This window comes from Anser cygnoides, chromosome 6 (assembly GCF_040182565.1).
Source record: "Anser cygnoides isolate HZ-2024a breed goose chromosome 6, Taihu_goose_T2T_genome, whole genome shotgun sequence".
Classification (NCBI taxonomy): Eukaryota; Metazoa; Chordata; class Aves; order Anseriformes; family Anatidae; genus Anser; species Anser cygnoides.
In genome coordinates this window covers 21,134,370-21,156,664 of record NC_089878.1, presented here as the reverse complement: position 1 = coordinate 21,156,664, position 22,295 = coordinate 21,134,370, and the positions used below count along the sequence as shown (strand labels likewise).

General features: G+C 41.7%; 1 protein-coding gene across 1 annotated transcript; it reads left to right on the top strand.

The window, feature by feature from the left end:
- Nucleotides 1-6,190: 6,190 nt before the first annotated feature.
- On the top strand, nt 6,191-21,885 carry GORASP2 (golgi reassembly stacking protein 2). Its single transcript, XM_066999543.1, has 10 exons — nt 6,191-6,357; nt 13,480-13,560; nt 15,148-15,351; nt 15,748-15,834; nt 16,316-16,446; nt 17,064-17,196; nt 17,319-17,442; nt 17,812-17,898; nt 19,947-20,042; nt 20,829-21,885. Exons 1-10 carry the CDS (start codon nt 6,295-6,297, stop codon nt 21,146-21,148), a joined length of 1,326 nt encoding a protein of 441 aa, XP_066855644.1. The 5' UTR covers nt 6,191-6,294; the 3' UTR covers nt 21,149-21,885.
- The last annotated feature ends 410 nt before the right edge of the window (nt 21,886-22,295 follow it).

The window sequence follows — 22,295 nt, the reverse complement described above, 5'->3', positions numbered from 1 at the left end:
AGTAAAAGATTTAATACAAGGTCCATTTTTAATTTGAGACCTCTTTAGCATAAGCCTTTCTCTTGTACTGCTTTCTTTGAGTAGAGTCTTCATCAATAGATGTTCCTAACATCTCTCAGCAGAACCTAGCAATTAGATAATACAGTCAAGATGTACGTTTGTGTTTCTGTTCTGCTGCTGTTTTGTCTCAATGCATAAACCTTGAGCTGGGAAACTCACAAGTAGGGGTTTTGTTTGTTTGTTTTTGTGCATACCTAAGCTTGTCATTTCTGTTTCATTCTGAACTCTCAATAAGGGTTGTTAGAAGCAAAGTGTGGCAGACTTCTTCATTTAAAATAAAAGAATTTAGAGCCTTTTATAGAACCATAACTGGAATAGTACATACCACTGTAGAAAGTACTGGACAACCAAGACATACTCTAGAAGGGATTCTAGTGAGCAAAAACACTTCTTTTGTTTGGTTTATTATGTTTAACAAAACAGGATTTAACATGTTCTTGGTAAACAAAAAGGATTGCAGCAGCAAATCTTTGACTATCACCCAAGTCTCTTATTGTAAGCTATTTCTAAAACTCCTAATTTTTGGCTAACCACTTGGGTTGAAAATGACTGACAAATAGCACATGTAAGTATCATGTAATGAAGTGGTTTAAAATTACTTAATTTATCCTCCATTATAATCCCTCCTTACACAACATCTCTAGCTACAGTACCTCTAAAGCCAGCTGCTATCTGCAGCTGAATAGTAGCAGGCCTATTAAGCGTCTTAAATACTTGCATTCTAATTCCTAAATTGGGTGGCCAGAACCTTAGTCTGAGCAATTTGCTTCTATAATTAAGATTCTATCAATGTTTCTATTATAAACCCTCTTTTCAGCCCAATATAATTTAAAGAGACTTCTTTTCTGTTTTAACAGTGAAGCAAACCCATTGTCCATGATTTCATGTACACTGTGTTATTTCCTAGGTAATAATCAAGCGAATCTTTGAGACATTCTGACATTTTCCATTAACTCTGTGCCCTCTCTTTACAATTCACCAATGCATCTTTTATTGTGAGGATACATATTTCAAGATTATTCTTCTCTATTATGCCTGTTCTTAGTCATACACTCCTTAAAAATGCTTACTGTTGTCCTTTGGGACAGAAATCGGGATCTGATTTGGCTATATGAAATGGGAAAACAAACCAGAGTAAGGATTACAAGTTTAGAGGAATAACTTCTGGAGGCAGAAGGCTGAGGGCATTCATTTCACTGAGCCCATTCCAAGACTGAAGCACACATTTTCAAATCTTTGTGGAAGCAGATGTCAATTTGGGGATTTCATCTACTGCCTTCTAGTCTTAAGTGAAACCACTGTGTCCACAGGAAACAAGTAGAGGTTGTCAGACGATAAAAAGCTATTCTGTCAGAAACTGACTACTATAATACATTAATTGTCAAACCCATGCCCCTTCCAAATTTGTCTGAAAACTACTTGTCATTGTCCAACTCAAAGAAAACAACTAGGGCTTCAGTAGCTTTGGGAAAAAAAGCAGAGTTAACCCATATTACAGCCAATCACTTCTACTAGCAAAGTAATTAAAGTTTTAGTTAATTTCCTGTGGTTTATTAATAGCACCTCCACAAATTAGTTCTGCTGAGTTTCTGATTTCTGAAATGAAAGTCTCAATTCTGGACTCAATTCAGTTGAGGAAGAAGGCTGTAGATTACCTTTACAATCCCTCTCCCTCTGATCTGTTGATGGCATCTGCAGTCCTCAGTGCAAATTACAGCAGCCAGAGGAGCTGTTCCTGATAATAACCAGAGCATGACAACACTGACTACATCTCTAATATGTCCTCATGCCAGGAGCTCTGGGGGAAAAGCAGAGAGCAATTCTGCCAGCTATCTGCCACCCTACAGTGTGCTGTCAGATCCTGCTGACACTGTGGCTCTTCCCTCCCACTGACATAAGGAAGCTGCTGCATGTCACAGCATTTGCAAGTTTGAGTTTTCAGCTAAGTTTTTTTAGCTCCAGCTCTTTCTCTGGGGGGGACAAGTCTTTCCTAATTATCTCACACAAACTGCTTCTCCTCCCTTGTGCAATGATGTAATTCAGCAATAATACGATGAAAATTGTTGGATTTTTTGTAGTGGTAAAAAATGTCAAGAGGTCAAGACTTGGCTTTCTGAGTTCAGAGAGGTCTTCTTGTGCCTTGCTGAGCACAAGGGAGAGCAAGCCCTGCAGCATCGTCCCTGGGAAGACTGCATCTGAGAGCAACCTGTCCAGCTAGCGCCTTCCTTGTTTGCATTTCATTCTCTTTTCAGCTGCATAGCAACTAACGACCATAAAAACAGCTCTAAAAAGCCCCACATTACTCCTGCATTTAATTAACTTTTAGAGCATCAGACCATAGTATTTAATCACAGCCTGCCTAGTTGTAAGGGGTTATTTGGTCTGAGGCTCACTAACACTTGGCTTCCATTCAAAGGGATTCAATGCTACTTCTCTTTACATTTCACACATGGTTTGCTCTTTTCACAGCTGTCTCCAGTAGCAGGTCAAGCACAGGTTCTTCAGCCTCACAACTCTCACATTTGCACAAATGCTGACCATCCCTAGCTTACTTTTTTATTAGCTAACCTCAGTCCCAAAACTCCTACGGCTCCTGAACTAAGGCAGTGAGTATGTGTATGTGGGTACTAGTGCAGCCTAATGGATGGGTTTAAGGCTTCTCTGTGTCAGCAGGCTTTTAGCAGCCATTTGCGCAGCCTAGAGCTACTTCTCCATAGAGCTGAAGGGTCTGTGCTTTATGCCCTCTAGTAATGTGAAATTCTAAGCCAGGTGGATGCCTTCCAAGTGGCCATGGTTTGTTCCCTGCACTCTTGCAAAGGAGATCAAATCTCCTTGAGCACTGCTAACAGATGAGTTGTTTTTAGACATACATCAGACTGTTTATGGCTCCTTCCAACCCCAGTCCTGCTACGCTGTGACCGGACTCAACAAGCAGATATGCTGACCTGCAGCTCCTTGTGCTGGGCAATATGTTTACGGCAGGAATGAATGAGGTTGATTAAGGGATAAAAGATGTTATGACCAAGAACTTTCTTGTGTCCCATCCTTTTCTCAGTCACTGGACACTGCAGCTCTGTTTCTGCCTAAAACTGTCTCCTCTTAGTGTTTGATTACTGGGACAATCCCTTTTATTACCTTATCCACTGGAGATGCAGGCCTCCCCATAACTCTGGCAATATTCACTTAATTTAGTTTTAAAGGCACACAGTAATTAAAATGATTTACCAATTCTTAATAACGCTTCAAAAGCTATTGTTCTGGTGTATTTGTGTATGTTTCACTTTGAGGACATTTCTGCAATAAATCATCGTTTACTGCTTGTCTTAGCCCCTGGATGCTTTGGGTCAAACCTGTTGGTTAGTGCTTTTTTATTTCAGTAGCTCCCTTCCTGCTGCACATGCACTGGTTTCTCCATCCATCTTTATTCCTGTTTGCCCAGCACCAACAATACAGAAGGGATTAAGGAGGGAAAGTAAGCTGCTTTTCTTCAGCCACTGTATTTCCTGCTCTGCAGAGGGATGCTGGCCTGTGCTGAAAGCATTTGAAATACATCCTCTCCAAAGGTCAGCGTGGCTGTTTCATCTGTTGGGAACTGGATTTTAGCCAAGAGCCTTAGCTGACAGTTTCAAGAAGGCCACTTCAACATCCGTCTCATGCAGACAATTGTATGCAGTCTCCAGACTAATAATTCATCATTTGCACATATGTGTTTCTTCTCCTTCATTATTTTACTAGCATATTAGAAGGGCCGTGATTTATTTGTTAATTCATTATTACTCTTATCAAATGATGACATGTTGTTATCCAGGAAGATGCACTTGCTATCTCACAACTAATTATGCCAATTAAGTTTTCATGATTCCACCACAAAGCACAGCTCATTAACTTTAATTACTTTTGAAATGCAGCTGCTGAGTTACATACAGAAAGGAACAGGTAGGTTATATTGTTAGTTAATTTCTGCAGATGAAGTTTGTTGTCATTAGGTCTTAAGTGATACTTTCGGCCAATTTTGTTCCATATTTCCCATGTAAGTTTTGTGTCTTTTCACTTAAGAGGGTTTTAAATGTTCTTTTTCTTCACAGACTAGCCTTTCACTATAGAATGCTGGACCAAGACCAAAGATACTTCATCAGATAAATCTGGTGTTTCAGTTCAGCCTTTAATGGGAGTCAGTGGACATTGACAAAGAACATCCTTCTTCACCAGAGCGGAACCAGCCCAAAAGGAGTGACAGCATTTTGATGGAAACCTGAGATGCTGTGGTAAGGCTAATAATGTTCCTACAAAAAAGCATCTCAGGGCTTGCAGTAATGCATGTGGCTTACATCTCCAGAGAGGTGCCAGGTTACTATTTCTCTGAAGGGGTGCACCACGTGCAGGCATGAGACGTTTACAGATCTCCTGGGGAAGAAGGAAACAGAATTTATTTGTGTCTGTGAGAATAAGACAAACTGACAACAAAAGCAGCAGCACCGACCAGCTCTCAGAGGACATAGTGTCCAAGCAGACTCACAGTCACAAATCTCTGTTGTCTTGTTTCCCCACTAGCCCTGAGGTTTTACCCATGACACTGTGCCTGTTGTAACTGTGTAGTTTCTGAACTGATACAGCTCCGTGTATTTTTACACAGTTTGGTGCATCTGTGCTCAGTGCCCCAGGAGAACTGGTCTAGATGGGACCAGCTGAAGCAAACCAAAAAGCTGATGTGCCATTTGCCTAGCTGTGAAGGGGTGGAGGTGTTGAGAACCACTGATGTTTAAAACCAGCACATGAAATATCAGCAAAATCAAAGTCTAAAATAACGTGATAAGCCCACAGGTTGAACACCCTGAATGATCAGTGTCAGAGCCAGCAGTTTGGGGCCTGGCTGGATCCAGAGCTCCTTTCAGGTTGCTCTGTGAAGATCATTACTCAGGCATGTCTGAGTTCCTCTGTGTGGTGAGGGCGTGACACGGTGAAATGTATCCCCAGCCAGTCAGTGCTAGAGCCTGGCTGTGTCACTGATCCATCCTGGGCCAGAAGTGACAGAAGGAAGCCATAATAAAAGCTGAGACAAAAGGGAATCAAAGCCTGGGCCTTTAGTGCGGAGAGGTGCAGAAATCTACCATGTAACAAATAAAGTAACTGCAGAGATGGCAGGAGAGCCGAGGGAGAGAAAACGGGGAGCTAGGATGCCAGCGGGCATGGCCAGCCTCTGCTGAGTGTGAGGCAGCAGCTGTCAACTGTCTGGCCACAGAGACAGCAAAGGAGGGGCTGGCATGGCAGAGGCAGCCAACCGGGAGGGCAGCACCTGTCCAGCATCTGCCTCGCGGCCATGGAACACCTACAAGCAGTCCACAAAACTGATGGCACCTGCCTAGCAACATAAGGAGCTGCTCTCCCAGAAGAGCACAGAAGAATGACCATGGGTGGCAGTTTGACACCAGCTGTGGATCCTGTAGAAGGCTTTGGATAAAGGGAAGTGAACCAAAACTGCTGTGCCTGGATGTCTTGTGATGCTGTCCCTCATAAACCGCTAATAGCAAAGAAAGAAAAGAATATGGCTGGGAATTTCTTTCAGAATTGAAATGGCGTATGTATGGAAGCAGAAAATGTACTTCAGCTGGTAAAATTCTTGGCCTCGTTTGGGTGACTCTTCCTTTATCAACTCATGTAGGTGTTACAATGTGCTGCAGTAAGTTTCTCGTACCCTATGAAGACCACAGGATTTCTTCTCAGATAGAGTTTAGTTACGTGTTACTTGCTTTGCCTTTTTCCTTTGTATTGCTGCCTTTGGTGATCCTAGAGGTGAATTCTTGTAATGAAGTGATTACATCAGGATCTTCAGGATACCCAGGATCTTCAGCGCCGTGTTCCGGCTCACCACACGCTGCTCTTTCGTGCATTACTGAACACGAGCGGCGGCCGCAGCGCTCCCTGAGCACCGCCCCTGGGCTCTGAGGGCGGCGCAGGGCGCTGCCCCCCCCCGCGCCGCCAGGGGGCGCCAGTGCCGGGCGGGCGGCGCGTGGCCCCTCGTGGCCACCGTCCGGCCCCGCCCCCTCGTCCTGCTGCTCCCGCTCCCGGCGGCGGCAGCAGGGGGCGCTGTGGCGCTGCCCCCCCCCGTCCCGGCCTGCCCCGCGCCGCCGCGCCCCGCCCCTGCCGAGGCGGGCGGGAGGAGCGGGTGCCACGTCCGTGGGGGCCTGCCCTGCCCTGCCTGCACTGCCCTGCCTGCCTGCCGGCCCGCCCGCCGCCATGGGCGCCTCGCAGAGCGTCGACATCCCCGGCGGCGGCACCGAGGGCTACCACGTCCTGAGGGTGAGGGCCGCGGCGCGCGGCGGGAGGGGAGGGGAGGGGGCGGCCCCGCGGCCGGTAGGGCCCCGCGGCCTCTCCCCTGCCCGGGGGCTCCCGGCGGCACCGCGGGGCAGCAGCGGCCGGGGCCGGGGCCGGGGCCGGGGCTGGGCTCCCGCGGCCCGGGGGGCTCCCGGCGGGGCGGCGCTGCGGCCTGCGGGCGGCGCGCGAGGAGCGGCCGGCTCCGGGAGCGCCTCTGCGGGCCCTGGGGGGGCCTGGAGGCCAACGGCCGGTGCGAGGGCATCCTCACGGCACCCTCCGGGCGGGCGCTGCTGTGGAGGAGCTCGTTTGCGCCTGGTTTTACCGCGTCAGCTCCCCGACTCGGGCTGGCCCCGCGTGCCAGGGGTGTGAAGGAGCTGCAGAAGCGTGCCCGTGTGGATTAGTGCTTCTTCGACTTGGTGTGGCTGTTAGCGGTGAGCTACAGCTGTACGTAGGGGAAGAACAGAGGTCGTCTCTTAGGTGTTAAAATGTTGGGTGATGCTTTTGGAAAGCAAATGTTGATATTCTGATAACACCTATTCGTCTGGTAGAAAATTTCCCATGTAAGCTGAAGTCATGGGGGTCTTTGTTTCTCCTTTATAATGTTAGTAATATATAACAATCCATTTTGGATTTTCCTTTCCTCCACAAAATACCTTGTTTTAGGATGGCGGGTGAAAAAGGCATGTTGTGGAAGACACTCTTTAGAATGGAATAGCGTAAATACCATCTTCTTACTTTCAGGGGCCGTAAAATAAGTAAGTGGCTTGCAGTTAGAATGTCAGCTCTGTCAGATTCAGCAGTTCATGCGGTTTGGTCAAAGCTTGCTAGTAAACTGAGGTGCATCTCTTCTGTGAAGCACAATCTGCTTCTTTATTATAATCCTACTTGAATCTGGCAACTTTGTTTTCATTTAGGCACCTTCTGGTTGTAATGGTTTTGCTGTGACTTGAGGTGGCAGTGTTTGATTACTGGTCTCTAACTATAATTGGTAGGTGCACGTTGAAGAAGTTGATTTGTGAGAGGACCGCCAGTTTTCCATTAAATACAGGAAAGGACCTGCAGGCTGTTGCAAGCAGACTGATGTTTCTGTTTTTCACTACTTTATCTTCCTGCTGAGTCTTCAGATGCCACGACAATGAACAATTATTCTTCCTGTTGATAGGCATCTTAAATTGCACCACGATCGCAGCCTAATAGGAGCAAGGCCAGTGCTTATACGTTGTTAGGTTTGTAGTTTCAAAGTTGAGAAAAGCTTTGAAGTTTCATAAAATTATAATTTGTAATGTTTAAATTGAAATGTATGTGAGCAGAATTTCCCAACTTAGTTTCCCCAAGCTGAGCTGTGCAGTTGGTGTTCTGTAGCAAGGTGCTCAGCTCCTGCTGCTGGAGGAGCTCTGCACAAATACTTGGCCTGTCTGTGTGGCCCAGCCTCTGGCAGCGCGTTGAGCAGTGGTCTTGCTGTCTTCTACTTTATACTCAAGCTTGAACTTGAGTTCTGAGCTCGGTGTTTTACTCACATAAATCAGACTGGCGGGCCTGGGAGCCACACAGAAGCTGCCCAGGCAGCTGCACGTCATGGGTTTCTGACAGCGAGCCTTCCAGACCGCACCGGCTGCCTCCCTGCGGGGCTGGTAGCAAGTGCCATTCCCGTCACTCCGAGCAGGACCAGAACAGAGAGCCAAGGGAATAATACAGACTTTTTAATCACTAATTTCTCACTTCTTTTCACTTTCCTTTAAAAGATTACTTGAGTCTTTTTGGCAGCTCCTGCTCATATGCAATGCAGCATTGCTTTCATTGTGGGCTTTTTTATCAGTGCACTTGTAACAGGAAATATGAACCCTCCAGGACTGAAGCGTTGTAGAAGGAAAGCAATTTCATCACACTCATCCCCGATGGGACAAGCTGCTGTGGATTGCGCTGTTGGGGTTCCTAGGCACTGAAATGTAGCTTTTTTTTTTTCTTAAGATGGAGATAAAGTTGCAGACTGTTTTGTTGCCATCACCCCTTCACGGGTACACCTAATGATCTGTCTGTCCTGTGTTTGAATCAGTTCTTTAGAACATGTTTTTATTCGTTATACATGATTCTGCTGTTAGGCTTTCATTTACTGGATTGTGTAATGTGCTGATAAATCTTGTGTTTAACCAGTGCCTCCCCAGCTGATAGCGTGCACTGTTACTTAACTCTGGGGATTTTCACCATTGCTTCTTCTTACATTGGAAACACTTTTTAACATACAATTACGTGGTGGATTAGGGCGACTGTCTGCCTCTGTGTATTCTCAGTAGACACTTATGTCTGCTCTTCAAATCAGATTGAAGTGTAATTTTGAAAAACTTTACTGTCCAGCATTGCAAATGCAAAACTGCTATAGTTTGCCCACGCTCAATTTGACAATTTTTTCAAAAATAAACAATACAATAATTTTTATCTTCTAGAGGTCTGTATGTTGCTGTGTCATATGCTGTTCTCACAAAAAGATAAGTGAACCACCATGCCTGAAGTTTAGATTTCTAACTTTTGCTTCGGTTTGTTATAGTAGAGATGCAAGTATGTAGCCATGAAGAGGATTCTTCTTTTCTAAAGGGGGCTCGGTTTTTAAGTGCTCAGTGTGAATGCTCTGTGTTAAAAGTAAAACTTGGTGCTGTGCGGAGGGAATCTATTTTCTTGTAAAAAGCTTATAAAGCTTTTTCTCTTAAAAGCTGGTTGTTCATAAGGAAATTCAATACAGTTATACTGTGTAATGTGTTATAATAGCTGACAAATAAAATTGGTTATAAGCCCTAACAGAGGAATTGCTCACAGGCTATACGTAATGAAGTTTTATTACCTATTACAGAACATGCAGAAGAACTACAAAAAAAAAACTTTATTCAGCATTTTGTTGGTAATAAAGTAAATATTACTTAGGATTTCTTGTTTGGAAAAAAAAAAAATGCTTTGAAGCTTTTGCTCCCTAGAAGTTGTGTATTTAGTGCTTGCAGCCAAGCTCTGAAAGGTTTAAGTGGACACTAGTGTAAGATGTGACTTTCAAAAGTGACGAGAGCCTTCATCTGCTTTTGAGAATCATGGTTTCCATGCCTAATTCCATGTGCTGTAGCATCGGAGGCTCAGGGCTTAAAATTGTGACCACTGTGTTGCTAAGCAGTCATACTGTAATGTGTGAAATAAATATATACTATGTAGTTACAAGGGATAGTGTTGAGAAGGGGTTTTAGCAAGAAGAAATACTATGTATTTACTGAAAAAGAAATCTTATTTGTTGTACAGATTATTATTAGTGTCTTGACCTTGAAACTTTTTCCTTGCTTAATTCTTGACAGTGAATTAAAAGTGAAGTAAGTAGTGTGTGTGATGTATGTGCTCAGCAGCCCTGCTGTCTGGGTGCTGCCTCCTCGGTGAGAAGCTGAGGGCGTGCAGCATTATATGAGGCTGGAAGGGCCATAAAGCCCTTTTCTACCTTCTGACTTTCGGCATTCCTGATATTTTCTTTGCTTGCTCTTACAAGCCTCTGGTGGCAGCAGTTCCACAGCTCCTCTTGGTAGTCTATTGCGCTGCTTTTCTGTACTCACAGAAAGTCAGGGCATTTACCCACAGGTGGCTGTAACTTACACGGCTGCAGTAAGAGCTGGCTTTTAGGGAATTAGGCTTCCTAAGCTGCTGTGGATGGTATCTTGCCTGCACTCGCATCTGTTGTAAGTGGCAATACTTGGTGTTGTTTTTTTCTCAGTCCTTACTCGATTATAAAGGCTGGTTACTGACCGACTTGGGAAATACAAGCAGAGAAGCACAAAGCGGGATTGCTCAGGAGGCCCAGAATTTATGTACCTATAAATGGAACCTTTATTTCCATCACTAGCGGCAAGGTTCCTGTGCCCTCGTGTTTCCTAAGACACCTAGTTACCCTTCATTGCTGTAGTTCGTGACCAGGGCTTGGAGCAGAAAGCTGTGCTGTGTGCGTGGCGCTGTGCAGCGGTGGTGGCAGATGGATGGCTGAAAACGCGATGGCGCAGCGTGGGAGCTGTGTGGGGTCACTGCTGGTGTCACGCAGGGCTGAGCGTGCTGCTTCTTCAAGGGGGAGAACTCTCACGTGGAACAAGTGCAGCACTTAGGGGTTTTGCTGGGACCGTCAGGCATGAAAATGCTTTTCCATCAGTGGCATCGGGCCCAAACAAGCTAGGGAAATATGAAACTTTGTGACTGAACCTGTACATCACAGGATGAGGACACGCGGTGACAGAAGGGGTAGAGGTACACATGTTTGTGTGATTTATGCAGTTATAAGAGCTTGATTACTTTCAGAGACAGCTTCCTGGCGGTTTCTGCAAGCACTTTTACAAACAGACCGTGTAAAGATGTTCAGGGTTCAGATGGATATGGGGGAAAGTGTTCAACATCTACAGATAATTTCTGCGAACTAATCATTCAGAACTTGGAAGCTCTCACTGTGCCTTCATCAGTTTTGGGCAGACTGTAAGTAATGTACTTAGAATACCAAATCCATACGTTTCATGTGTCAGTGAGCTTGACATTGATAGATGCTGAGTGTATGTAATTCTCATTTTTTGTAGGTTTTTCTAATTTTAAAAGATTACCTTACTGAATACTGGTCGCTGTTGGTTTAAAAGGTTCAGGATGTAATCTGTCATATGTGAGGTTGTGGTGGGAAGGATGTTGTGGCAGAGGGGTTGGGCTTTTTCTTCTTCTTTTAAGGAATGCATTTAGAAATGGAGGAAAATCTCTGAATGAAGAGCGGACCATGTCAGGGCTGCTTTTGCAGCTGTTTGCTGGCTGACATCTGGCTTTTCATGATTTCAAGGCCATGATGTGTATCTAGGTCTAACAATCTGGTATGTTATCTGAAGAAATGTATCGGGTTGCTGGGTTTACTCATTTTTCTTGATGAGGTTTAAGATGACATTTTCTGACTTCACGAGTTCTCCCAATAATTTCTGAAACCATCTGCTGATTTTGTTTAGGCGGAAAGCCTTCTTGTCAGGCATATTAGAAAATACAAAATGTGAGCATGAAATAGGTGGTGGAATGAGGGAGGGAGACCCTATAAAGCGTTTTTTTGTGCCCTCCCCAAACTGAGTAACAAACAGCACAAGCTCATCCTTCATTAGCTACTAGAAGAACCACATCTGAGGAAAGGATGTTTTGAATGACTTGAGTACAGGAGAAGCTTCAAGCCTGAGAATGCAATTATGGAACATGTCCATCGGAAACTGGAGTTCTTTACTGCTTTCATGAAACTGTTTGTTTAACCTTTCTTTGGTGGAAAAGCCTCGAGTACCTGACTTAGCAAGGTAATGCTCTCCGTATTTGAGCAGAATAATCACCCAGCCTCTCTGTAATATTTTTCATAAGCTACAGTTTCTGTTTGTGGACGCTGTTCTGAGGTTTTATGTTATTGGAAGTTTTAATACCTGAAGTTAAAGATGAGCTCTGGGTACAGTTCACTGAAGTCAAAGCAACACATCCTCAGTGTGCCCAGGAGTTTCTGTGCAATCGTGTCAGAGGGCCCGCCACATGGAGTGTAGCTTGTACTCTCACCCCTGACCCGGTGCGCAGCTCGCTCTCTTACCCCTAGTGACTCTTGGCAAGAGGTATCTTGAACCCACGGACTGGCCTCATAGCGTGGTGCAGTGCTTCTGGCTCGCTGGGCTGCGCTGGTGAGTGAGAGCTGTGGTCCCATGCAGTTAATAGCTGGCACCTGGGATAATACCTTTCATTTCCAAGGAGCATGCAGGTGTCTTGAAGAGACACTTCTGTAGACACACTTCAGGATCTTGTTGGAAATGTGGGTTTCTGTTATTTCTACCTCAGTTGTTTTTATTGCTTTGGCTGAGATAGTGTTGGATTTGTACTTGTTGGCTGCTTTATCAAATTTTGACAGCAATTAATGGAACTACTGATTCCAAATTATTTTTCGTTCATGTTTCGATTATGTGACACTGATATTCTAGGCTTCTGGCATCTGTTACAGAAGGCTATCCACAAGTATTCTGTGTTTTTTCCAAGCCCTGACATTGTGATTGTGTCAGGTGGAGATAAATAGTCTGACGCCAGTTTTAGTAGCAATCTAACTTCTTTCCATATTAGAATATTTTCTTTTAGATGACTCATCCTAAGAAAACTGAATTCCTGCAGGATCAGATTGGTATTGAACAAACTATCAGATTTGTGCCAGTTTTGTCAGATGGATTAACACGTAATGTAAGAAACCACACTGTTAGGAATGATGCTTTTTAGAGCATTTGGAAGATGAATGTAGGATGTAAAAGAAAGCCAGCAAGTAAAATGAATCAATTGACAAGTAAAGATAGATACACTTTGCTCCAAAGGCTGTAGGAAAAATCTGACAACCATGTTGGAGTTTTTGTCTATATTGGCAATGCGTGTAACAGTGAAAAGCCAGCACTGGCAGAATATGTCTCTCAGTTGTTCCATTTGGAATTAAAAACATACTTTAAGATTCTGGGACAAATGCATATCCAACATTTAAGCCTGTCCTAGTGGGGTGGTTGAATTATTTGAGCTGCCATAGCTGCAACACTGCATCCTTCCCTTTTCTTGTGGCTTGCTGGTATGTTAATGAATCATAGGTTATACACATGCCCTCTATTTCTCAAGAATGTCAACAGGTGATGTTTAATCATGAGATAACAACCTCTGCTTATGCAGATTTAACTCTCCTTTTTCTCTAATAAGTGTAACATGAAAAACAGGGCCCAGTGTTGGTACTTGGGTAAAGATGCTGCTTTTTAACTAACTTTTTCAGAATTTGTTATGCTTGCCTATTGACCATAATGTCCTTTATTGAAATAAATGTCTGCAATTTAACTGCTACAGATGTTGAAGCAGTGCTTGTCCCAGTGGTTGTTTAGTGTTGTCCTTCCTCAATAAAATATAGTGATCTTTTTACACTTCCTAAGGGAGGTATTGTTTTGGTCCAAAAATTTATATCTGAACATGCTAAAAATGGTATGTACAAATATCAGTAGTTTCTAGAACTACACATAGCACAACCAGAAATATAATTCTAATCTATAAACCAGCATTGGTACGCTGTTGCTAAACTCTTGTTTCATTTTCTGTTAGGTACAAGAAAACTCACCAGGGCATAGGGCTGGATTGGAGCCATTCTTTGATTTTATTGTGTCTATTAATGGTTCGAGACTGGTAAGTGTGCTGCTATTTTATAATACTGACTGAATACAAGCAACATGTTGGGAATCTTATTTCTATAGATAAACAATTATATTTATTTATATATATATATAATATTGATCCTTGGTCTAAAATTGGAATGCCTAATTACATCAGAAATCAATTTCCTTTACCTTATAATTGTATCAAAAATTGAGCTGGAGAGTAAGAGTGCAGACAGACATGCTCTCTGTGACCATTTCTGCCAGCAGAAGGTAATACTAGCTGTTGACCCACCTCTAGCTGCTTGTGCGAGTGCCCCCTTCAGTTCAGTCTGTAAAACTGCTTGTGTGAGAACTTGTGAACTCCTTTCAGTCAAAACAAGTTGGTTGAAAGAACTGTTGTCAAAGCTGTTAGTTGGGCAGGAATCATGTGAGAAAGTTTTCAAGTTGAGCTGTTGTGAGACAGCAAACCATCAGAGCAGTGGAAAAAAACAGCTGTGGGTAAACTCTTCCAGTGAAGCTGGTTCAAGAAAGACTGCAAAGCTGCAGGGCATATCTAAGAACATATGGAAAGAGCTCAGAGTGGGAAGAAGTATCCTATCTCTCCTGTGGAAATATCTGCTCTACTTTAAGTGATTTTGTTCTCTGGAAGCATGACAAGTAGGCCCTGTAGTTAGTTCTCAAAACTTGCTGTTTCAAATCAGTTTTCTGGCATTCTCATAATACAGATTTACTTGCAGAGTTAAGAATTTGAATTGCACATTATGTCCTGCGTGGGTTTTGAGTAAACAGGTCCGTGTTTACATGGCCTAAGATTCCACTACCTGAGGACTGTTAAACTAATCAGAGCAACGTGTATGTCCATGTGCAAAATACAGTGCTGTATTAAATGCTAAGCTGGAGCCTGAAGTGGTGTAACTGAGTCTGTAACCAGGATGTCTGTGAGCAGTGCAACTTGGCTTTGGTCCCATGTGGGGCTGGTACGTGGCTTCACAATCTAGAGTTGGCTCGTTCAGGGGTGCCTCAGTCCCTGTCCTCTGCTCCCTCTTGCCAGAGAGGCATTCCCAATGTCTTCTTGCAAACATGGCCTCAGATGCTGTTGATATACTGGTCCTTTAAAAAAAAAAAAAACACAACAGAAAACACAAACATCTATGATAGTTCCAAAAATGCTGTTGCTCTATGTTTTGAGTAACCAAAAAACAAGTTACTGGAGCTAGTTAATATCAGTGCATAAATTCTATCATTAATTACTTGAATGTTATAGGAATTGAATGTTTCTGATGTGAACTTTGTTACAGGTACCAAGTTTATGAATGGGAAACAGGAATATCTCCATATTTAAATGTTAATTTCCCGTATATCATATCATATATAGGTTTAATTGAAGTGTTTTTACAATTGGAATATATGATCTATTACTGTGAAACCACAGTTTTTCTCTGGAGGTGTGTTATAGAATTGTGAAGGGACTGAAAGCTTGTTATGAAATAGCTGTAGAGATATATTCTGATAATGCTTAGTGTTTATAGGAATTCTGACATGCAATAGTGATCCTATAGAACTGGATGCTCACTGTGTTCAACGCTAAATCAAGCTCTTATTTCAACATTAACAGAATAAAGACAATGACACTCTCAAGGACCTGTTGAAAGCAAATGTTGAAAAACCTGTAAAAATGCTAGTGTACAGTAGCAAAACGCTGGAACTAAGAGAAACATCAGTGACCCCCAGCAACATGTGGGGTGGACAGGGCCTGCTGGGGGTGAGCATTCGTTTCTGCAGCTTCGATGGAGCCAACGAAAATGTATGGCATGTATTGGTATGTACAGACTTCCAAGTATTTTTCTGACTGCAAAAATATGTTGCTTACTGTTAATGTTTTTCAGTCTTTTTACAGAAAAGTAACTTGCAAGGGGGTATGCAAGCTATGAGATGAAATTGGTCTGTTTTCTGTTGGCTTTGTTTTTTGAAAGGCTTTTGAAGTAGAATTATGTTATCAAATCTCTTATCAGTGCTGTTGCACAGTATTCTGAACTCCTTGTGATGGTGTCTAATGAGACTGTCACCTCACTGCTGTTTTACTAGTTCAGTTTACTAGTTTCACTAACTGGGTTGAAAACTTAACGAGTTTGTCTCACTCAAAACTTGTGTGAAATGCATATGTAACTGTTCTGCTGCACTCTGGCTGTTTCGTAATTTTCCATCTTAAAACCAGGAAGTGGAACCAAATTCTCCTGCTGCATTGGCTGGACTCAGACCTCACAGTGACTATATCATTGGAGCAGATACTGTTATGAATGAGGTATGTACATATACATAAGTTATATACATATATATATGTAAGTAACATCTTGATTTTTTTTTGTTAAACTAGAAAACAGCACCTAGGCGGTTTGAAACATCTATTCTGTCTGTTCGCTGCTAATTGAAGTAACTTGATACAAAGAGGAAGGTGTTCTGGCATGTTGCCCCTGCATTGTGCTTAAATGCAATTCTGGAAATAAAAATTGCTCTTAAATGTCATTACGAAGTCAGATGTAAACATTTTGTACTCTGATGTTAATATATCAAATAGCAGATTTAAGATCTGGGGTTGTCCCACATGTGTTCTGAGTTGTGCCAGCAAAGCACTTAAAGTTGTCCTTGTGATAAAACAGCAGCACCGCAACAACAGCACCGTGTAGGTTCTGTTACAGAAAGTTAGGACAAGGAAGATAATCATTCTCATATCAAGTGATAAAATAAGGACAAAAGAGCCCTCATTCGTTATTATCCTTTTGCAGTCTGAAGATCTCTTCTCCCTTATTGAAACACATGAAGCAAAGCCATTAAAACTGTATGTATACAACACAGACACAGATAACTGTCGGGAAGTGGTGATTACTCCAAATTCTGCCTGGGGTGGAGAAGGCAGGTAAGAAAATATGTCATGGGAGCTGGGGCAAAGTGGGACAACTTTCTTAGTAGCACTAGCCTAAAAGCTGCTTCCTTAAGTTCTCTGCAAAACTGGGAAAAGACTGTTCTTATATCCAAGGTGTTTCTGCTATAGTAAATTACATACATACTTGAAATTCAGATTTAGTTACTAACTGGGGGGATATATTTGCAGAGGAAATTAGCTGGTTCAAAAATGCACGGAGTGCAATGATTGCTTTCTGCATGAGACTTCAAATACACATTAGGCTGTAGTATATTCGTACAGTATCGCACTGTACCCAGAACAGGACTGCAAACAACAGGTGTGAGTTGAATGCAAAGGTATATTCCTGATACAGCTGCTTGGTTCAAATAACAATAAAACTTGTGCTAAATATTTATTGCTAAAAGCTACAGTTTCCTTTCTATTGTCTCATAACGATTACTTCTCCATAGAAAATGAGGCAATATTTAGCTTTTTCCTGTAAACACAGATATTTGTATAGAACTTATCTTGAAACCTGTTGGCATCTTGGGTCTTTCATGCATTTGCTTGATGTGCAGTTTGTAGTATAAAGTTGCTTTACTGACTTCTAAATGTTCATGTTTTAAAAGCCTAGGATGTGGCATTGGCTATGGGTATTTGCACAGGATACCTACACGCCCATTTGAAGAGGGAAAGAAAATCTCTCTCCCAGGACAGTTGCCTAGTGCATCTCTCAGTCCCCTCAAAGATGGCTTTACAGAGGTAAGTTGTAGTCACTCCTTTAGCTTCGTAAAATGGATTATGATGTTATCTTGCTTTTCTGCTTTTACTGGTTCTTGTGAAAACAAACCCTAATGATGTAACTTTTTTTTTCTTTTGGAAAGGTTCAGCTGTCATCAGTTAATCCCTCACCAGCATTACCCCCTGGGCCAGCAGGACTTGAACAGAGTCTCTCCGGACTTTCAATTAGTTCACCCTCAACTACTGTCAGTAATGTTCTCAGTACAGGTTAGTGTGGAAGTAACTAACTTCTGAAATGCATAGGTATATTGACGTGTTTTTTTTTTCGATTCACAGGTGTTTCCATGTATTCAATAAAAGGGAGAAGAGGGACTCTTCCCCCAAACTTCTCTCTTCCCAAAACTTTTCTTAACAACAAAGGCTAGAGTAGTGTAATAGTTATATTCTCTTTAACACAAGCATAACACAAGCACTGCTCACAAAAGATTTGGTAACTTCTATCAGAAATGTGTTATTTTAAATAATGATTTTCTTCGTCAGTGTTGTACAGTTATTTAAGGCATGTGTTCCCTTGAGGAAGGGAGATGAAGTGTTGTATGCTTAAAATTAGTGTTGTTTTCCTGTATACTCCACCAGGTGTTCCAACAGTTCCATTATTACCACCACAAGTCAGTCAGTCCCTTACTTCTGTGCCACCAGTTAATCCAGCAACTACATTACCAGGTGAGTAGGTAACATTTAAAACACTTCTGAAACAAAGGAGAAAGTGAAGAGTGTTGTCTTTTTCCACCCCTCTTTTGGGGCTGCAGGATGTAGCTTCGTACAGCTTAGGCATTTCATATCAGAACAATTTTATACAACCTCTGCAATGTTAGGAGCTTTTCTTTTTTATAGACATGCTGTGCACATGGTTCTAGCACAGAGGACTGAGTTAGCAAGAAAGCTCATAATCACTTACCTTTCAGGCCCCCCTGCACAACAGATGTAGCATTCTGGATTTCTATGGCAGGTATTAGCTGTGCTTGCAACGCTTCTTGATTTGATACATCGCTACTTGCCATACTTCATAAATGGTATGGTGCAAAATACTCTGGCAAGTAGCTTCAGAGTTCCTGTTTGTCCTTTTCGTTCAGACATAAAGACCGAAAAAAGATTCGGGAAGGCATACCTTGCCTGTTCCTACATTCCTTTCACCTATTAAAAATTCAGTTTTAGGAGGCTCCTTTTTAATGCTCAGATTGATCATTCTTAGTATAAGCAGAGGGCTAACAGTATAGAACTATATGTTGCAGTTACTGTTTCTGAATTATTTAGCAACTAAACTCTGTATAATAAAAGCAAGAGTCTGCCTCCAAAGTACTGTATGTTATTTCCTGATACTAAGTGTTTTGAGCACTAGTACTCCAGAAATATTTATAGTGGGTAAGATAAGTTTTGTATGGGATTTTGCCATGTAATTGATGCACTGGTACAGGACTCAGTCATGCACTTCCAAAACACTGAAGGAACTGTGTTTTGTTTTGTAGGCTATAAGAAATGTAGATAAAGGTTTTAAGTAATGCATGGAGGTATGGTCTGTAACATAGGAAATATTATGTAGGAGAGCTAAGTGCCTGCATACAAGAGCAGGGAACTTTAATCTTGTACTGCATATCTAAAATAGTAAACCACTAAGGTTAGCTTCTGTTAATGTCTTCTCCTTTCCTGCATCCATAACCCTCTCCTCAAACAGCTGCAAATATGAATTTTTATTCCACCTTGTTCTTAGAACAGTACCATTGCCTTTTTGAAAGTTATTAGAATATTGCATTACAATTTCATGAGTATGGACATGCAAATTGTAAGCCTTAAATATATAGGAGGTTTAATATTTGAGTGAATTTGTGTGAAGTTCAGATTTTTTTCAGATTAAAAAAATCAAAGTTGCTTATAGCTGAACTGAAAGCTCTTTGACTCAGATGATGTCAGCCTTTGTGGCTAATAAATTCTCAGGTAGGTATAGAAAGATGTTTTTTAATCAAAATTTGTGTACAGTTGCCTGTTTTTAGACTTTCTCCCTCCTCTCCCTGTTGCTACTGTAATATTAGCAATTTACCTCAGAATTAGACATCCTTGAACTAACTATAAAGTAGGAAGAAAGCCATTGTATCAGAAATGCAGCTCTTCTAAGACAGGAGAATCAGGAGGGGAAAGATGTTTTACAGCAAACACAATGATGAAGGGCCATGTGTTATGTTCATTGTATGTTTGTATTGTATTTTCAATCCTTCCTGACCTTGAAAGTTACTGTTTTGCCTTTTCTATATATTTTTGTTTAACTTCAATTATAAACTGAATAGAAAAGACTAAGAATAGTATTTCCGATCCTTCATACTGATTTTTTTTCCTGTATTTCATATTATGATCTTCTGACATTCAAACTAGGAATGGAAGGCTTCTGGTACAGTGCTGCAGTGAAACAACTATTTTTGTTAAAAGCTGAACTTTGAAATTAAAAAATGTTTATTCCTTAAAATAAGATTCTGCTTTCCTCAGGAAAATGTGAAAGATCGGGTTTGTGTATTTACTAGTCCTATCTTCCTGCAGTTGGTAACTTTTTTCATTGTGTAACTTGAAGTTGAAAGTCAAGTGAATTTGCATTTTTATATGTAAAGATGATGATCAAGATGTAAAGCAATATGAAACAACTTCAAATAATTAATAAGATCCCAGAGATGGGAACAAAAAAAAGCTTGAAATTTTCAACTGTCATTTTTCCACTTTCCTCTCAGGTCTGATGCCATTACCAGCAGGGCTTCCCAACCTGACTGATCTGTCCAAACTTAATTTACCGGCACCACACATCGTTCCAGAAATCATACAGCCTGGTAAGTGCTTCTGCAAACTGAAACATGGTAATAGCAGGTCTCTCCTTGATGATCTTTGACACTCTAATTTAGAACCATCTGGTGGAGTCCTGAAGAGGATAAATTGAACGTTTGCCGGAGATAGGAGTTGACATTAGTGCCCAGGTGGGGTAGGCAAGGAATATGTTTTGAGATAAACTAATTCTGAACTTGTGTCTGTGTTTAGTTGTTTCATCTCATATTACCTGATTTATAACCCCAGGAGAGATTGTCCTGTGCCAAGAAAGAAAGTATGTAGTTTTATGGGTAGAAGAAAATATGAGGTGTTCCCTTGTTTGCTGGACAAGGAGATTGAAGAACCCTGATTGAATGCCAAAAGTACTGACTAATGCTAAATTTATGGTTTTGAATAAGATAAAACTGCTGAAGGTGCATATGGAGCAAGCAAAAAGAAATTGAAAGCTTACATGAAGTAAGGTTCTCGTTAATTTCTTGTTTCTGGCAGTTTAAGTGAAAGCCAGTAAAATCTAATCATCAGTATTAATGTCTTAAAGTCCTAGTCCTCTGCGGAGGTGGAAACAAACTTGAGTTTATCCTGATTCTTTGTCTCCGAAATCCAAAATGTATTGGGCTTTGAAACTCGTCTGCTGAATAAGTGCTGCAGGTATATCATGCTCACGCTCCTCTTGGAGAAGAGGTAGCCACTTGAAATTAAGTAGGGGATTAGAGAAGGGGAAGATTTTAAACTAAAACAGAATCTATCCAGATCTGTGATATGTAGCAGCTCACTGCCTTTTTTTTTTTTAGGTTTGCCAACTCTTCCGTCTTTGCCACCTCTGAATCTAATGGGAATAACACCTCTATCAATGCCACCAAAATGTGTTCCCCTGCTTCCTTTGGTCACAGAGGTTTCTACAGTGCCTACAGATTTGCTTCCCTCCATGACTCAAGCCGGAAGCTTTTCCGTTGACCCTGGCACTACTGTAAATGTAGAACAGACCTCTACGCTTACCTTGGATAGCACTACCCCAACTTCTAAGGCGACTATTGTTGACAAATCAAGTGAATCCTTGGCCGTTAATGAGAAAACATCTGGCACCACAGATACACAAGCTTCTGAATCATAACTCCAGATCACTGTTGGATTGGCTTGGTATTTATTTAGCCATGGGATACATATTTGAAGAGCAAACTATCATTAATTTCATACTAGTTTGTACTTAATCTTTAGGAATCCTGTAAATAATATGGAGGTATAATAAAAATAAAGGGGATTTATAAAGTGTGCTTGGTGGGTGGGGAGGAAGAGTACTGGTACTTAGCCAAAAAAAAAAATAAAATAAAATTCAAGGTGGTAAATAGAATTCCACTGCCAAACTTGGAGGTATATGTTTTTAATATAGCCTGATAGCCTTAGTCTGCTAGGCCTCTCCTTGCTTATTATTAGCAACTTTTGCTTCTGATAGAAATGAAGCAGTTTTTGCGTGTGACATTTACATACCATAGTTCTTGTCTTTGCAAGTATCTTGTTACTACAGTGGGGATGAGAATGTTTAGTCTGAGTTGTAAATTTTAACAGTGCAAAACTTCCACCTAAAGGTATTTCTATTAAAGTTGCTGAGTGACCTGTTAACTGACATCTTGTTATTCAGCTTGTACACAAATCTTTATTTTGAGCTCTTGAGAGATGCTCAAGCCATGTTTTGTGACCGCTGCTGCGTTGTTTCACACGCCCACTGTAAAATGGCATTTGGAAGGGAATGCAGGAAATGTTAAATGTAGCACACAATTTGGCACTTCATGACTACTGTAAGACAAATTAATGGATTAAGCATACATACAGCAATAAATTCCTGGAATTTTATCCCATGTGACAAAATAGCACGTTTATTTGCTTAATGCTTAAATTCTTTTAACTGTTTTGAGCTTAACTCTCAAGCACAAATCAGTGGAAGGGCTCCTGTCCAGAGGAACAGATCTAAGAGGGGAATGCCAGACTTCTAGTGCAGGTGGGGTCAGTAGAAGTGGTTAGATCTGTTGTAGCAATGAGTCATGAAATCTGCCTGCAAATGTTTCAAACTTGTTTTTTTTAAATTGATGTTCAGGATGAAAATTATAGATAAACTGTAGACATACACCTGTATAACCTGGTATGTGTGCTGTACTCCAGGTGATAGAGCCTTAGCTCCAGGTGTCAGGTGCAGCTGATGTGGAAAACTTCTGTGCTGCTTCAGTCCTTCTATACTACTGGGATTTCATTTGTGTTTGTGTTTG

What these genes read in the sequence shown, in the direction of transcription:
- GORASP2 (XM_066999543.1), top strand. Translation starts at nt 6,295, where the DNA reads ATGGGCGCCTCGCAGAGCGTCGACATCCCCGGCGGCGGCACCGAGGGC. An exon ending in AAAATGTATGGCATGTATTG is followed by an intron (nt 15,352 to 15,747) that starts GTATGTACAGAC and finishes TCTTAAAACCAG; the next exon opens with GAAGTGGAACCAAATTCTCC. An exon ending in CAGATACTGTTATGAATGAG is followed by an intron (nt 15,835 to 16,315) that starts GTATGTACATAT and finishes ATCCTTTTGCAG; the next exon opens with TCTGAAGATCTCTTCTCCCT.